Below are 17,613 nucleotides of genomic sequence, written 5' to 3' on the forward strand. Positions count from 1 at the left end.
AAACCCGATTTTATAAACTACCTTTTGTTATGATGATAATCAATAACATGAAAGATGCTTTTCTACAAAAAAAAAAATCTTGATAATAATATAGACACAAATATACTTAATACTAAATAGCATAAATGTACTTGAAATATTTATAGTTTGTTTACAATCTTTGCTGTTGAACAATTCTTGTCTATTATATTTCGATCTATTGAGATCTGCAGTGTGATTTCATTTTTTTTGGTACAAATTAGTTTCAAAGCATTACAAATCAAAGCACGTAAAATGATACACTTTGAAGTGTGTTCAATACAAAATTTCTATATCTAAATTATAGATTTTAATTAGCACATTTAAAAAACAATCAACAATGACTACAAGATGTAATAGTTTATAGATAGCAACTTAACATTGAAAATGCTTTAGATTGAAATAACTAGGAATAAATATTTTGATTTTATTAGATATATATGGTTCCTTAAATAGTCTTATATTCTGATAAATTACAGTTCAAAGTTAAGTATGAAAAATGAAATATATTGATATTAATTTACAGAATCGAATGGAAGAAAGTAAAGCTTTGTTTAAAACGATTATAACATATCCGTGGTTTCAACATTCTTCCGTTATTCTATTCTTGAATAAGAAAGATCTCTTGGAAGAAAAAATCATGTATTCTCATCTTGTCGATTATTTTCCAGAGTTCAGCGGTAAGTAAACAAACTATTACAACACTTAGGATATAATATGCCGATAAGTTGCATAGTATTAAAGAAATAAAAAATAAATAATTATAATTATTTATAAAATTCTAATGAAAATCGAATATTAATGATTGCTTTGTTAAGTCATAGATATTTTATCGGTTTAGGCCCAAAACAGGATCACGTATCTGCGCGAGAATATATCTTACAAGTTTATCTCTCTTCAAATCCCGATCCAGATCGACAATGTTATTCACATTTTACTACTGCCACAGGTCTGATTATTGGAATATGAGAAAATCCTAATGATTTAGTCTCGTCACAATGATCAGTCATATTTAGAGTATTCTATGTAAAACCTTGAAATATTATTAGCTTATATCAGTCCAATCGTAAATTGTATTAATACTAATGTCCTATTGACCTATCGTACAGAGTATAGCTTATCAACTACTAGTTCTTCTAAAGCTTTCTAGATCACTATTATAGCTTCTATAGTTAATCTTCTTTTTTTTAACAAACCACCTTCTGTTGGAATTTACTATCAATGGAAATCTTCAAATTTTGTTTTAATGGTTGCTCTGAATTATCATACATGATATAAATTTCAGAGTTAAAAAACGTGTTTAAATAAAACACGTCAAGTACTTTCAAGATAAGTTAACATTAATGATAAAACAATTTACAACCATGTTTCACAGTTTCAACGTCAATTGTATTTTTAATTTAAAAATTGCATATTTTTAGTAATTACAGAATATTATATGTCGCTTATCTCATCGTACAAACGTAAATAAAATTTTTTAGAAAAAATTTTATCAGTACTTAAAATAACCAATTCATTGTTAATTTGTCTTTATTCTCGTATTTTGAGTATTTTTGATCTCAAACATTTTGTAAAATATGCAATAAAAAATTTCAATGTTCTATAATTATACGTATAATTACTTATTTTTGCGATCAACGTTAAAAAAAAAATTGATGTTGGAAAAACAGTTCATCACTCAGTACTTGTTAAAATAATCAATTAAAATACAATAGTATGTTTGTCAGTAAACTATTTTCTATTTAAAAACGTAGTCTAAATTTTACGAAATTGATATAGAAAAATATGTGTGATAAATATATTTACTTATTATCGCAAATTAATGTACTATACAAAATATTTTAAAGTAAAATACGTAGGATATTTAATATTTAAAATATAGTTATTGCTTTGTAGCTTTATCAACATGGTATACTTTACAGGCCCCCAAAGAGAGGCCGGCGCAGCTAGAGAATTTATTTTAAAGATGTTTGTCGACTTGAATCCTGATAACGAAAAAATAATTTATTCCCACTTCACATGCGCCACAGGTAGGCATTATGCTAGAAATAATATCGAATGCTTTGATATATTATTGCTTAGATTATATTATTATATTCGTTATAAATCTTTCTTTATTGCTTGCCGAATTTTCATTTGGGTAATGTATAGCTGTGAAAAACTGTAAATACTAAATCAAATGGATTTTCTCCAAAATGGATTTATCGTTAAGAAACTAATACTTTGCGATTAACAATCATATTTTTGCATGCTGCGTGTGATGGAATATTTAAACAGATACGGAAAACATCAAGCTTGTCTTTTGTGCTGTAAAAGATACAATTATGCAGAACGCACTTAAGGAATTTAATCTGGCTTGAATGCAACAAGCTTGTATATTTTTTATTATCTTTGTGAAAAAAGATATTCTCTCTTTTGTTGATGGATTTCAATGTTCACTGCATGATTTACATTTTATTTATTTATATCTGTACTCATCATAATATTGCCAACTGCCAATATTGTTCTTTTGATCTGGAAAATAAAAAAAATATTTGCATGTATAAATTATTGATAATTATTATGATCTGATATTCTTTTGAGGGAAATATGTACACAAATAAATATTACATATTTAAAATAATACATGATACTCAAAAAATTACATGTATTGATATTTTTTAAAAAGTTTAATAGATATCACATTATGAAGATGAGTCATACTTTGTGTGTAAAATCTATCAGAAAGTATAGCTAGATGAGATTTAATTTTTTTTTTTTCAATATGATACATTTTTGCATTATGCCTGAAACCATTATATTTTTTCTAATCAACAAATAATTACTTTTATATGTATTAAATGTTTATTATTGATATACAAATATATGTATAAATACGCCTATATGCCTCTGTTGCCTCCGTATCAACATATTGAAATGACGCTCTGAACTCATTTGGCGACGTAGTTGCCTCCGAAACGGAGGCAAATAGGTTTTTCCATGTTTAACCTCACCTAACCAAATTTTTGTAGCTTGGTACACTGTACTTGCAGGGTGATTTTTTTTTCTTAAACGATGCGGCCGCAGGCCACATCGGACAGCACACAATTTAAAGTTTATGATACCTACTTTTTTTGAAAAAAATGAAATAATTTTACTCCAAAACGCGGAGGCGACAAAGATATATAGGTGGATTTATATATATATATATGCATATAAGTATATCAATACATATATATTATATTTTTGTTAGTTTATTCTGTTTTTGTATCAATAAATATCCTTTCATTTTTTAATAATTGTGAACAAAACTAAAAGATCCATTTAATTCGTTAAAATTTTTCTCGTGAAATTGATTTTGACATAATTAAAAAATCCAAGAAGTATTAGTTTTATAAGTATTTAAATAATTTATTGGTTTGATTTTATTTCTCAAAGTTTAGTAGTTTTTAAACGTTAATCCTGTTATATTAGATGAAAATTTAGAATATTGAATTTAAACTCCTTGCTCAGATGAAACTACACGAAAGATTATCTAAAAAATATGTATAATACATTTGAATTTTTTAAATCGGAATTTCAAATAAAGAAATTTATATGATATTTTTCATGCATCAAATTATTATATTGAAATGGTTTACAAAATATAATGGTATATAAGAAAAAACGTTGTTTTATATTAGATAATATGTATCAAAATCATGAATTGAATATTATTTAAATTGAACAAATACATGATTAAATATGATAAAACTGCATTAAAAATAACAGTAAATGTTAAAACAATATTCTTCAAATAAAAATTGGTAAATGTTGAATTTAATGGATCAATTTTCATTTTATTAAAAATGGAAAACAATAAAAATAAAATAAACTTATCAGTTAATGCCTGTATAAAGTAAAATCATGTATACTAATAATTCCATTTGCATTTCGTAAATAATCGAAAGCTTTAATAACAATAAATCGTGCTGTTATTAAAAGTGCATTTAATATTATAACATTTGCATGATGTTTTTTTAAATAATAAGCAATTCACCATTGGTAAGTTAACATTAAAAAATAAAAATAAATGAACTTTTCATAAATGTGAATAGTTTTTTTTTTATTTTCAGATACCGAGAATATAAGATTCGTATTTGCGGCTGTAAGAGATACGATTCTACAGTTCAACTTGAAAGAGTATAATTTGGTGTAAGCTGCGCCATGTGATAAACAAAATATAATCAACTGTATTTACAAGACTTCTAGAGTGAAGAATAACAAAAGGGACTTTGTTGAAGGACTGAAACTCAAGAAAGAACATAACAAAGTTGGAAAAAAAATTAATCGGACGAATAACCAAGGAATAAGGAAACTGGATACAGTTAATAACTCGTGGTGCTATCTGCATAATAGGTCACACGAGTGTACCAATTTTAGCTAGATTAATATATTTTATGATGTTTTCAGCGACACAAAAATTTAAGGACCTAAATTTGAGCGTTATACGTTCTTTCCTAAACTTTTCACTGTCGATACCAAGAAAACTGATTTAGTTTCGTACTCTATGTGTTGAATTTGTTACCTTTTTATAGCCTTGCTTAGTCGATCAAACTCGCCTGACTGTGACATTGTATGATTTTTATATAACAAACTAAATAAAATTTCATGAACTTTAAAACAGCTCGAAGACCATATTAATTTAAAAACATAAAAAACGTATAGTTCTGTCTTAGATAGATATCTCAGTGAAAGAAGTTAGATATAAACAAAAGAAAATCATGGTATGAAATATGGGACGAAGCTTTTTAATTATAAGTATTTGGTGAAATAAGTGAGAGCGGTTCTAGTGCCATTTGATTAGTGTGGTGTTTTATTTCGCTCTTCGTTAGATACGAGGCCAAAGTTTTTTTAATTTTATTTTTTTATTTTATTTTAATATTTTTTTAATATGAAAATAATTTTATATTTTCTGCATGTGACTCAATTCAAAATCCATCGTATAAATATTGTTATATATAATATATAAAAATGAAACATAGAATAGAAAGAAACAACATAAAAAGCATCTAACAATATAAGAAAAAAAAGAAAGGAAAATAGGAGTTCTGAAGTAACGAAATATTCCATGTTCCTTTCTCTTTTAAGAAGAACATCTTTTACATTATAAAATTATTAGTAAATAATAACAGCAGTCTGATAAAAGATGACGTAGTTGGAAGGTGAAAGAGACTAGACTTTATACTGCTCACTTTCATTTTCATGGTAACTTAGTGCACAAGGCGTGTACAGAGGTTATTTTATAAAATTTCACGATTTGTCTTTATAATTTACATCTTTTTAGGGGCAATTGGTAGTATAAACATATATTGAAAATACTATATGTAAAATGGGATGTTTCCTTACAAAATGTAACCTCTGAATCACACTCTTGTGATTTCGTTACTTTATAAAGTTAGAGACATGACCTATAAACACACTATTATCCTTTTCAAGGTAAAATACTTCTAATAAAAGGATACTACGAGTGTCAAGGTATATGCTCTTACTTGTGTTGTATCCACCTCACAGTGTACGTATGTATGAACCGCTCACTGCCTGCGCTTGCTCATGTTGGCTAGCGCGCTGCCCATTGCTGGTATTCTCTATTGTTCGATAAAATAAAAAAAACAACAGAAAATTTTTCATTTTAGTCATCAGTCTGACTGTAAATCTAGATATTTAAGATTTATCATGAAATTAAAATGAATGGATTTAAAAACACTGTAAAACGATTGTGATTTTTTTATCAAATTATCTATTGTATTAACTAATACAATTTCATTTATATTGGTTTTTTTAAGCATAGATAATCGAATAATATCGATGCGGCATATTACTCTACAATAATTTATTGAAAATAAAAATTTAAAAATTGTTTAATAAAAATTATACGAATACCTATTGCATAATATAACAACAATTCCACGTCTAGATTTAGGACTACCTACGTTTTTCCGTTTAATTTAATTCAAAAAATATTCAAAGAGTAAAGTACAACATTCTCTTCTGAAATTGAATTAAATGAATGCATACTTAGAGAATACTCGCACAAATAAAAAAATTTCTAAAATAATGTTGTTGTGTTGATTGGTTTAAGAATAAACTAATCCGTGGCGTTAAGATTTATACTTATTTAAATATTATTTGATCTTAACGCTACCAACATCTAACGCACATCGGGCAGCATACTTTATACTTACTTTATTTGAGACACTAAATTTGTATTAAGAAAATGAAATAAATCAATACATTGAATAAAGCGTAATATTAAAAGATAACAGAAAGATAGAAGGAAATACTTTACTTGTTAACAATTTTGCTCATAGGCACCGTATATGAAATATATGTGATGTTCACTAGGGATATAATCGTTGACAGGTATAGAATTTACTGCTATTATCAAAAAATACTGCTTAATTTTTAGTATATCTGAGTGAGATATTTTGCGGAACATGTACGTGACTATAATAATGATACTACAATAACAAAATTTTATGCGAATGCGTGCTAAATAATAGAGTGAATGTTTTAAAGCGTATGTAAACGTTACAGATGAGATTAGTAAGTTCGAACGTGAAGAATTTGGATGAGTGTATTAATGTTACGACAGAAATTGAGAGAATAAAAAGAGAATGAATCGTGCGTAATTACTGCATATATGCAAATTGGTAAGTATGAGAAAAATTTTAAACATGAAATAAGATCGGAATGTACGAAATGTTCTATTCGTTAATGTAAAAACGAAAGCGATCACAAACAAAATACGAACTTGTGGCTACAATTCATTTGTAAATCATTTCTTGTCAAAAGTATACATTTTTCTGATCACATAATATGTTGGGTATTCTTTCTGTGTGTATAAAATGTAAACACCTACCAAACCCAAATGAAATCAATGTTTCTAACTTATTTATAATAAATAATATACATCAATTATGAAATACGAATAGTTTGTAAAATTGATTTTCACAATAAATCCCATTCATATTTTCTAAGCGTAAAGAAATAATCATTAGTTTTAATTTCAAAATATTATAATTGAGTCTTGGCGTTTTACAATATTTTCCATACACTGTAACGCTACCGCGGTCAGGGCAAGTTGCCTCAATCCCTGACCGTGTAGGTGCTAATTTACCCAAAAAAAATTTATCAATTATTAATCCTACCTGTGGACATCACTTGTTTTTAGGCCCCAAAACGAGAAACCTGGAAAAGCTGGCTAGCTTTAATACACCTAAAAACCGCAAAAAAATGTCTCCCGCGAACACAAATAAACTTTCCACAAAAATTTTATTCAATAATTAATCTTAATCACGAGCAGTTTGTTAATCAAAACAAAAACTTTATTTTTATCAAGTGTAAAACCAGTGAGATTTTACTAATTAATTAAAGAAACGCATTAATTTATAAAAACTCGAAAAAGAACAATTTAATTGACTTGAAAATAATTACTCAATAATGATGATAATCAACTTAATCCAGTGAGCCAGATTATTTACATTAATTGCAAAAGAAACTTTGATATTCAAAAGAAATTCCAATGTTCACGATAGTAATAATAATAATCACTCTGCAGTTAATGAAGATTAGACTTTTATTCGCGAGAACGTTCTCGACGCCTTTTATTTTTCAAAACAAAGTTAATTCCTCCAAGAGGAAAAAGGATAGATGGTCCGCAACGTATGTACTGGTACCAGGCTATACTCACTCTCTCACACGCATTCGGGAATATAGCGAAAGGAAAGAGGCAGAGGAAAGTACGAAGTCATTCAGGGTTACTGAAGCATCTCTTCTTCTAGATAACCCAGCCCCCTGGTCCACCGGGGCTTGTATACTCGTCGAGACATCTAAAAATGTGCAGGAACACCAAATGAGCTTCCTGGATCCACCACTGGACACTCCAACCAACAATAATATAATGTTCGTCTCGGAACGTCGAGGGATTTGTCGGATTATAGCAAGTTTGGCACTTCACTTATGCTCTCGCAACGTCGAGAGACTTTTCATGAACGATTTGTAAACAGTTCACACCCCGCAACGTCGGAGAAAAGGTGATTGCAGATTTTTATGTTGAAAAGACAACAAACCCACGTGTGTTCTCGTTCAAGACTATTTCCACAATGGCGTTCTTCCGGAAATAATTTAGCCGACTGGCCACGTGGTGATTATAGCGCCGTCAAAAATTAACTATCTTGACCTAATTGGTAAATTAGGTCAACTATTAATCGACATGTCGATAACGTATCGACCCGCTGAAGGGCTGAGTGACAATCGACTCACTCGCCTCGTTACAGTTAACTCGCCTACGTACAGATAGTTAACAACATTGCTTTCTAACTTAGGTGTGGATCCTTACACCTCATATAAAACGCAGTCATCCATACACCACTCGTTACATTTTAACATTTTTATAATTTTACCATTTTACCGTAAACAATAAGTCTTATTAAGGCATTTGAAGTGTTCAGACGTTATAATAACAGTAGATAGGTCGTAACATTTTCAAAACATTGTGATTCTAAGTGTAACTGCGTGAAAACTACTCCAAAAAAGCAGAGCAGGAGCAATGTCAGAGAACAGCAATAGTCAGGTGGATGTAGAAGACGCGGATGCCATGACAGAAACACCTCCAATCACTCAGGACAATCCACCAACTTTTACTCCAAGTCCAACCAACGATAGTAACACAGGTGAAAATGACACAATCAAACTCATGCTAGTTAATAAAACAAATGGGTGGTAAATAGCTTCCAAAGGAAAAACAAATCAGGCTAAACGTAAGCGTACAAGCACAAACAGTGTAGATTCCCTGTAGTCACCAATAGAGAGTAACCCTCTTTTTCCGTTAACAAAAATTCCGCAAGAAGAAAACTCTACAAATGATCAAGCAAGTAATAGTCCAGCCGACACGTAGAAAGTAAACACCACAAAAATTCTAAAGCCCCCCCCCCTCCCAATCTTTATTCCGGGCGTACAAGCTATTCAGATACTCGCTGAGAAAATTCAACAAACAACTCAAGGCGACAAATATACATACAAAACGGAATGTGCAATGTATCATACATATCAACTGAAGCAGGAACGCGCCAACAGAGTAGTGATAAGATCACTTCACCCATCGGTCCCATTAGATGACATAAAAAGTGCACTAGAAAACAAAAGCCATTATGTGCGTAACGTATCGCATATCTACCGCAAAGTACTCGGGATCCGTTACCTCTATTTTTTGTAGACCTCGAGCCGAATTCTAATAACAAAGAAATATATAAATTAGACTTGTTACTGAATGCTAAGATACAAATAGAACCACCCAAAAAAAATGCAACTATAGTGCAATGTACTAGATGTCAGATGTATGATCACTCCAAAACATACTAGAATAGACCCTTTCGATGTGTTGAATGTGGTAAAGATCATGACTCCAAAAACTGTACCAAAAGTAAAGATATCTCAGCAAAATGTGCATTATGTGAAGCACCTCATACTGCTGATTCTAAAGGTTGTAGTGAGTATAAGAGAATACTGGAAAAGAGAAAGCAAAATCAATAAAAGCCTCAGTGGCATCGCTCTACTAACATACGGAACGTGCAAGCAACTCTCCCCAAATGCTCTCACAGACCAACACAACCCCACCAGTCCGGGTAGACGTCAGACCGAGCCCCATTTACACGAGTATTACAAGTAACGATACTCAATCAAATAATTTCAGTCAATCTTAAAGCATCAAACTCAGCTATTAAATACCATGCTAAACCTACTAACCGTATTAACACAAAGTCTTACCAACCAGAAATGATCTCCTCATATCAGATTGTCCTATGGAATGCCAATGGCCTGATTCAACACCTCCTCTTTTCTCTCACCCTCTCGCGGATTCTTCTAATTTCTTCGAACAATTTTTCTTCCGCACACGCCTTGACAAATTGTTCGAGTGCCTTACATGTGTCCTTTGTTTGGACGAATTTTGGCGCAATTTCAGGCCACGTTAGGCTGAGGTCAACGTTCGTTTCCGAACGTATGACCGATATGAGATCACTACGTTTGTCTCTATATGCGGGACAGTGCAGCAGGAAGTGCTTCACTGTGTCGTCGTCTCCGCTATTGCAATTAGGGCAGGTTGGTTCCGTTTCGGTGGCATATTGTGCACGATGTGCACGAAATATGCCATGTCCTGTGAATATTGATGTCATTAGGTTGTTTAGGCGTATCCGATTATCATCAAGCCTATCTGCTATGTTCGGGAAGAATTGGTATGTTTTGCGACGCGTCTCGGACGCATCCTATTCTGTCTGCCATATTTTGAGTGTTTATAACCTGAGGCTTATCATCGGCGTCGACGATTCTTCTGACGTATTGTCATTCAGAGAAATTCTAACATTGTTGTATGTAACTGCTTCGTCAGTACGAAGTGTATATAGCGCATTGAGATCATCAATCGCTATGCATATAGGCGGAACGCCTACCACCACGCAAAGGCCGTCCCTCGGGGTAGATGCGCAAGCGTGCGCGACAACTCCCAAGACGCCTCTCTGCGCAGCCGCAAGCGTCAGCCAATCTTTAGCGTAACATAAATCGCTTCTTGCCGGGGATGTATAAGCGACCACCGTCAGGAAGCACTCCCTATATATAGTTAGACAACTGTGGTAATTAAGTCCCCAACGCATTCGCGAATTATCCGCTGTTTCCGTAAAATCCAGGGTTCCACCACCCTCTTCAGTGCGAAGCGCATTTATAACTTTTTCGGCTCGAATCTCGTCGTCCGCAAGCTAGTGTATGACACCCCATTTCTCCTCGTTTACGTGGGTTGTGAAGAAATCTTTCCAGCTCTTTGTTTTCGCTCTTTTTAATCGCTTGGAAGTACCTTCTTACCTGCTGGCGGTATCGGTATTTTGACAATGGCTTAACCAAATCCTCTAACTGCGTAGCCTTGTAAATCGGCATTCGTGGAGTAGGGCTCCTGTAATAACAGTACATCCAGTTGCTTTTCTTTCAAGTGCAGACGCTTCTTTTATGGAGTTAATGTTGATATGAAGATTTAATTGGAGAAGACGGAGCTCGTCCGTTCTTCTAATAGCAGCGTTCTTTGTGGTATTTTGGGACGGCGCCCGACCACCTGGAGTCGGGACGGTACTATCACCATCTTAATTGTCCCGTGGTTCGCATGCCGTGTTGTTTTGATTATAATTTTAATTATACCTTGTAACGAGATGGGTGAATCGAGTGTCACCCAGCCCTTCAGCAGGTCGATACGTTATCGACCTGTCGATCATTGATTGACCTAATTTACCAATTAGGTCAAAATAGTTTATTTTTGGCAGCGCTATCATCACCACGTGGTCAGCCGGCTAGAAATTTTACATAAAGACGCCATTGTGGAGTTGTTGTCGAAAGAGTAAGCACGTGGTGTCAAGTTCTCTTCTCTGATTCTCTGCAATCATCTTTTCTCCGACGTTGCGGAGTAATAATTGAAATAAAATTATGAAAACAAGTCTCTCGACGTTGCGAGAGCAACAGTGAAGTGCCAGTTAGGCTACATTTATTGAAAAAGCCCTCGACGTTGCGAGGTGAAGTTATTCCATTGTTGGTTGGTGTACTCTACCACCTGTTCAAAGGACCAGTTATTGTTCAGTGTACCAGTCGCAGATAGTTTGTGGATGTCTCGCCGAGGAAGTAAGCCCCGTTGGACCAGGGGTCTGGGATACTTAGACGACGAGGAGCTTCCGTAAGCTGAAACCATCTACATCTATCTACTATCTCTTTCCTTTCTATATTCCCTGTGTGCAAGTGGGAGAGAGAGAGAGTATGTGCTTTGCGATCCGGTACCAGTAATTTCGTCTAGGACCATCTGTCCTTGTTCCTCGCTGAGGAATTTCTTTGTTTCAAGAAATAAATGCTTTCGAGAACGTTCTCGCGTGATTATTACTATTATTTAGTCACATTAATAAGTATCGTAGGTTATTATAATTGATTTCATTCACGATTAAGTTCAATTAAATTCCAATTATTATTATTATTAAATTGAATCGATTATTTTTGATATTTGTATAATTTTGTGAATCAATTAAATATATAGATTTTCGCGTTAACGAAATTGTTAATCGAGATATTAATTTTCTTTGCATTAATTAATTCAAATAAATTTAATTTTACGTTAATAAAAGTCCTTGATTAAACATATACAATTGGTGTAAAGATTATTTGTGTTCGCGAGTATTTTTTCGCGGTTTTCAGGTAAACCAGAGCTAGCCAGCTTTCCCAGGTTTCTCGTTTTCTGGCCTAAAAAACGAGTGGCGTCCACAGGTAAGAATCATTAAATAAGTAAATTTGTTGGGTAGATTGGCACCTACACGGTCAGGGATTAAGGCAACTTGCCCTGATCGCGGTAGCGTTGCAACCTATTGGTAGTATTATTATTATTAATATTGATATCGGTTGCCTCTGCGGAAACTTGTTGCCGAGCTCTAGCAGCGGACTTCCATTGCGAGAAGTCAAAAGATACCTTTTCTATGCTTAGTATGCGGCCCCCTCCGGGGGGGGGGCTGCGTATGTTTGGTAGGGTTAGGCTCACTGAGCATTTACGGATTCGAAGTACCCTGCGTATTGGGTTTACTCGAGCATCCAGTCGATTTAGGAGCACAAGGCATTCCTTGGACTGGACCAGTTCATATCGCGACGCGCGTGGCCAGGTTCGGAGACCGGTCGTTAGCGGGAGCGCCAGAAGGCAGCGCGCGCGCGGCTAACCAGACACCCCTTCGAACGTTTCGGGCTTCAGCGGGTGCTGAGATGTCCAAGTTCCAGGATCGCCTTCTTGATCCACTCTGGTTGTTGGTGTGGATTTCAGTCGTTTCTTGCAGCCTTTCTGGCCCCACGCGTAAATAATGGCCCCACCGCAAACTCCGAATGGGGCCGGTTTTCCTTGCAGATATTTTTCAAGTACACTTGATTCCATATTTGCTTTTATTGCCTTAAGGGTGGCAGTCCCGGTGATACGTGTTGTATCGAGATACGTATTGTTTCTGGAAAACATAAAATTACTAGGGCGGTTAGTTTATGTGCAGTTCTAAAAGAAAATGATACATTGCATGGTAATATAATAAGACATAGTATAAGAATAGAAAATAAATAATATAAAGCAAAATAAAATAAATAATCAGTTAAAGTCATTTATTATGACTTTTGGCAACTCCCTTAGCCGAGAATAAGTACCATGGCGTACTATTATTGCTACGTATTACTTTCTGATTAAATTAAAAGAAAATAGCCTAGCACATTCCCTAGCCTACATCACAGGAGCCACAGTAGAGGGGCCGCTCAGGGCCTCGAGAAACACCTTTGTCAACTAGAAAACCAAAGGGTGAATCCTTGTTTACGACCAACCAAATATGAAAGGTGCAATAAGCTTCGCAGTATCGTCATACAATATTTTCGGGAGAGGGATGACATGACAACAAGGCAGCTCAGAACCCTCCGGGGGTAGGGGCACGCTAGATCATCCGTGCCCCGAGAGAACCTCACTACCCTTTTTCAGCTTTCAACCTCCGCGTGTTTTGATATTTGTTCTTGTCTCACTTGATGGTTCCAGCAATATGGTAAAGACCAGCTGACCTCCTGAGGCGGTAGCCTGCGATCGTGGACATGGTTCGGATCCATTTTTTATTTATTTATTTATTAATATTTAGGAAGTATGCTAAAGTATGTCAAAGTTTATGTTCATTTTTTTACTCATTTATTTGCTCATTAATTAATTAATTTATTCATTTATCTCTACCGCTTCTGCTATGATACTTAGTAGATTCTACGATTTCGCGTTTGCCATTCTTTCATCATTACATTCTCTCCCTTAAGACACATTTTTTCCCACACACACACACCTGTCAAGGACTCCACATCAAGGCAGAGCCTTGAGTGGTGATGGTGGCTCTTAGCCCCTGTCCCGCTATAATAAGGGCAGAGTTACCAGCTATACTTACGAGAAGGGGTCCACCTCTATACCCACGTCTGTGTGGTATATTAATGCAGCTGCCCAAGCGGCGATCAATCAGCTGACAACCTGTCAATGTTCCACGTTATGGCTGACTGCTTGACGCCGGTAGTGTCTTCGTCTTCGAGAAAATCGATAGCCAATAGAGATCATAGTTTTCATTGATTGGCCCATCGACGGTGCGTTAATAAATTTTTTTCTCCGCTATGTTATAGTGAGGGATTATTGTATGAAAATTATAATGCTAAACATCAGCACTGGGGCTCCAGGCTGACAACTACATACTGGCGTACAGATCTGCAAAAAGTTCCTGACGTACTGGACATCTTCGTCGCAAAGGGAATAGCCAGAATGAGCATGAGTATCAGTGTGAGTAATGACATCTCCTCTGATCATACACCTGTGCTAATCGCACTCTGTGCAAACCAAACAAACAACTCCAGAAGCCCATTTCTACATAACGCTAACACAGACTGGGATACTTATAGAGAACTCATAGATAGTCAAATAACAATGAATCATCACCTGAAAACCAACGAGAATATAGAAAATGCAAAAGATTAAGAACAAAATTATTCTAGATATTTAAGAGAAAAGATCTTGGAGACAAGAAAACTTCGCAGGCAATGGCAGTTAAGTCGACATTCTACAGATAAAAAAAACTACTCTATCTCTGGAACGCCACTAAGTACCTAAAAAGACTATAACAGCCAAACGTACCAGTACGTAAAGAAGATGGAAGCTAGATTAAAAGCTATGATGAAAAAGCAGAAGTGTTTGCAAGGCACTTCCAATCAGCTTTTACTCCAAAAACCTCAGATTTTAGTCAAATAGTACACGACCTAGAAATACAACGATACCTAGATAGCTCACTACCTATGGACCTACCAATCACACATATTACACCAAATGAAATTTGTCACCTACTAAAAAAGAACCTCAGCCCAAAAAAGCACCTGGACACGACAGCATCACTCCTAAAATGATCAAGGAGCTTTCGAAAATAGGAGTGGTTTATCTCACATCACTATTCAATGCAATAATTCGACAATCATAGTTTCCGTCGCAGTGGAAGCTTGCAAAAGTAATAGTCATACCAAAGCCTGGAAAACCAACAGACAAACCATCATCATACAGGCTCATTAGTTTGTTACTAGTGATATCAAAACTTTTCGAAAAGCTACTACTTAGGAGACTGAACTCTATAATAGATACCCTTGACCTTATTCCAAACCATCAATTTGGGTTCAGGAAAAAGCACTCAACTATTGAACAGGTTTATAGAGTCACCAACATCGTAGCTGATGCGCTTGAGAAAAAGAAATGCTGTACAGCTGCATTCTTGGACATATAGCAAGCATTCGACATAGGATGGCACCCTGGACTTCTATACAAAATCAAGACACTTATCCCTAATTTCTACCTACTACTCAAATCATACGTTGAAAATAGAAAATTTCAAATCCAATGTGGAAGCAGCACATCAATAATTCATCATATAAAGGCAAGAGTTCCTCAAGGGAGCGTGATGGGACCTACACTATACTCACTTTTCCCCTCAGACCTTCCAACCGACAATAGCGTTGCTGTTGTAATTTTTGCTGATGATATAGCTATTGTAGCAGTCCACGATCACCCTGAAGAAGCTTCAAATATCCTCCAGAATCATCTCAACTTGATTCAAACATGGCTTGCTAAGTGAAAAATCAAAGCTAGTGAAGCCAAGTTAGTGCAAGTAACATTTGCACTCACTAATAAAACTTGTCCTCCAGTCACCCCAAACAACCATCCACTAACCGTAGCAGATAATGTCAAATACCTGGGCATGCACCCAGACAGCAAGCTGACTTGGAAAAAGCACATCACAACCAAGCGCAAAGAGCTTGAGATCAAACTAAGAAAAAAAATGAGCTGGCTAATGGGAAGAAGATCACAATTGTCTTTCAGCAACAAAGTCCTCTTATACAAGATCATACTAAGACCTATATGGGCCTACGGTATCCAACTATGGGGATCATGTGTGCGAACCACAATTGATATCGTCCAAAGATTTCAATCTAAAACTCTGAGAATAGTCAGCCAATAATAGCTAACGCATCATGGTATGTAGCAAACGACACGCCACATAACGACCTGGACATTAAACCAGTACTCGATGTGACACAATCACTCAGCTCGAGATACGTCCAACGTTTAGAAAACCATCAAAATCAATTAGCCATCGCCATGCTGGATTGCAGCAGCGGAATTAGAAGACTAAAGAAAAAAACCAATCTCCTTGACTTGCCTAGCAGGTTTCTACAAGTACCGGAATGACACTTTCCAATACTATGCGCAACCATATCCATTGATTACATTATTTACATTTTTTTCACATTTCTACTTACAGTATTACACTAAGTACAGTATTAACATTACATATTTTATTTTTTTATGTGTTTGTTATCAATTATTAATAGTTAATTAGATAGTTTATAATTTATCTATTATAGTTATTCTTGTTCCCTTTCCTTTTTCTAATTTTAATTTTATAACAACAGTCCACTGCTTTCACTAGCTCTGATCCCATTTTTTTGATTTCATGCATCCATTTTTCAATGAACTCTCTACTACTTACACTAATTCGAGCATTGCCTTGTGTGCATCCAACTAGATGCGCCATTATCTCCTGCTCTGCCCCACACAGCCTACACTTTCATACCTTAAATCCTTTTTTGAAAGCTCTGACAATGTTCCCACATCTCATTCGCGCCCAGATTTCTTTATTCCACCCACTATACTCCCATTTATTCCAGTACTCCACTCCTGTTTCATCTGGTAGCATTAATTTATATCATTTGTTGTATGTTGAGTTGTCAATGTTTTCTTTTTCATCCCTCAGCTACTTCTTTCACCATTTATCAACCCTTATATAATATCATGTGTATTTTCTTCGCTTTCTCTCTCTCGTATATCATTTTAGCGCCTCTTCCACCCCCATTTCCCGTAGAGTTATCATTACCTCTTCCCTCAGACAAATTTTGATCCATCTTTCCTTACCCATGGCCATGACTTCCCCTATATATCTTATTGCGCTATCCTTTATTGTATACTCATAAGTTTTAATGCCCAGCTCCCTTCTCCAGATATATCTGGGAGTATTACCTGCTAGTTCCATCGCCATTTTACAGAACCTGTCCTGTATCCTCGCAATTTTTTTTAAATTGCCCCATCCCCATATCTCAACCCCATAACTCGCTGCCGATTTCGCCAAGGTGTCCATTAAGTACAATCTATCTCTTATCTTATGTCTCCCATTTCTTTTATAAATCCCCCACGTTAAATTCATCGCTTTTTGTACTTTTGCAATCATTTCATTCTTGTGCTTGGTGCCACAGTTTTGTTGTGTGAACCAATACCCCAGATGATTAAAACAGTTGACTACTTCAATTTCGTCCTCCTTGTGTTCTCAATTGTACCTCAGTTTCTCTCCCCGTGTTTAAATACCATAATTTCTGTTTTTTTGACATTCATCTCCATCTAGTTCTTTGCCACATACCTCTCTGCTTCCTTTATCATTTTTTGTAACTCTTTTCCATTCTTTGCTATTATAGTAATATCGTCTGCGTATT

At 34.8% G+C, this 17,613-nt stretch overlaps 1 protein-coding gene and 1 pseudogene across 11 annotated transcripts in view; one reads left to right on the top strand and one right to left on the bottom strand.

The window, feature by feature from the left end:
- The window catches only part of LOC118067749 (G protein alpha q subunit), a 32,832-nt gene extending 25,978 nt beyond the window's left edge, over window positions 1-6,854 (top strand). For 5 of the 11 annotated variants that reach the window (XM_035085292.1, XM_035084864.1, XM_035084707.1 and 2 more), the window contains 3 exons: window positions 545-698; window positions 1,941-2,048; window positions 4,113-4,195. In XM_035085292.1, coding sequence (XP_034941183.1) covers window positions 545-698; window positions 1,941-2,048; window positions 4,113-4,195 — 345 coding nt within the window. Of the gene's footprint in view, window positions 1-544; window positions 699-859; window positions 1,489-1,940; window positions 2,049-2,295; window positions 2,579-4,112 lie in introns of those variants that run through there. The other 6 variants (XM_035085449.1, XM_035085030.1, XM_035085534.1 and 3 more) reach the window with 6 other exon arrangements.
- A 9,627-nt stretch (window positions 6,855-16,481) lies between these two features.
- Window positions 16,482-17,385, bottom strand: LOC118067457 (uncharacterized; annotated as a pseudogene).
- Between the last annotated feature and the right edge of the window lie 228 nt (window positions 17,386-17,613).

Source organism: Chelonus insularis, unplaced genomic scaffold, assembly GCF_013357705.1.
Source record: "Chelonus insularis isolate UGA/USDA-ARS -01 unplaced genomic scaffold, ASM1335770v1 contig_110_pilon, whole genome shotgun sequence".
In the NCBI taxonomy this organism is placed as follows: Eukaryota; Metazoa; Arthropoda; class Insecta; order Hymenoptera; family Braconidae; genus Chelonus; species Chelonus insularis.